The 1093-nt window shown below is 56.2% G+C and overlaps 1 protein-coding gene across 1 annotated transcript; it reads left to right on the top strand.

The window, feature by feature from the left end:
- Window positions 1-3: 3 nt before the first annotated feature.
- On the top strand, window positions 4-579 carry LOC122191416 (GTPase IMAP family member 7-like; the record flags this gene model as incomplete). The annotated part of the gene is made up of 1 exon (XM_042891678.1): window positions 4-579. A coding segment is annotated over one exon (561 nt), but the record flags the coding sequence as incomplete, so codon positions are not given.
- Between the last annotated feature and the right edge of the window lie 514 nt (window positions 580-1093).

The following is a 1093-nucleotide window of genomic DNA, read 5'->3' as shown; positions in this document are numbered from 1 at the left end:
ACAGGGAACACCATCCTTGGGAAGGAGGAATTTGAATCTTATCTGTCACCACAGTCAGTAACCCAAGAGTGCAAGGAAGTCAAAGGCTGCTCTGCTGGATGGTCACTGGTTGTTGTCGACACTCCTGGCTTTCATGTCACTGTGGAAGACAACCTGAAAACAGCTGAGAAGAAAGCCTTTCAGTGCCTGTCCGGAGGGGTCCATGCCATCGTCCTGGTGATGCAGCTGGGCCCAAATGCACTGGACGAGCAGAAAGAGGCTGAGTGGCTGTCCAAGATGTCCCATACTGAAGCACACAAGTACACAATCCTGTTATTCACCCGAGCAGAGGAGCTGAAGCATCCCGAAGATCTGAAGAGCTTCATAGAAAGGAGCGGATGCCTCAAGGAGCTGGCAGCCAAGTGTGGAAATCGGTACCTCGGTTTCAGCAACAGAGCCACTGGGGAGGCGAGGGATCAGCAGGTTGCAGAGCTCATCAGCATGATTGATGCCATGGTAGAGCAGAATCGTGATGCTCCGTGTTACACGCGAGAAATGCTGGAGAAGGTGGGTACCATCGTGTAGGAAGCAAGGGCTCAGTCAGAGAGGAAACAGCCTCCTCAGCCGTGCCGTTCCCCGCCTTCGCGGTACATGTGGGGCACGGAGTGTGGTGCCTGAAGGAGCTCTCAAGGAGTGCTTGAGCCCCGCTGTCTGGTTGAGCACCTGCGCATGCCCTGGGTTCTGCTGTGCTGGGCAGTGCTGGGAGGGGGTGGTTACGCATTTGATGTGGTCAGGACCAGGCCCAGTGCTGACAGCCTCATGCTGGGGCACACGGATGCAGTGCTGAGCAGTGCGTGGATGCGAGGCTTCGCGCCTCACATGTTGAGAGCAGCCAGCAGAAGAGCTCTGTGGGCAGCCCAATGAGCAGCCCTGTCCCTGTGGGGCCATCCGCCCTGGTCCTGAGTGCAAGAATGAGGCAAGCCCTTGGTGGGGAGGGGGAGCGGCCCATGATGCAAGTGCTGAGGTGCTCTCTCCCTCCTTTTGCTCGTATTTCTGTTCCATACCATTTCCTTCCATACCATTGCTCACAGAACATTGCAGACAAAGCACACAG

This window comes from Lagopus leucura, unplaced genomic scaffold, assembly GCF_019238085.1.
Source record: "Lagopus leucura isolate 7727_CA_CO unplaced genomic scaffold, USGS_WTPT01 34194-0_obj-0_obj, whole genome shotgun sequence".
Taxonomy (NCBI): domain Eukaryota; kingdom Metazoa; phylum Chordata; class Aves; order Galliformes; family Phasianidae; genus Lagopus; species Lagopus leucura.
Note: the sequence above shows the minus strand (reverse complement) of the source record. Positions and strands in the feature narration are given on the sequence as shown.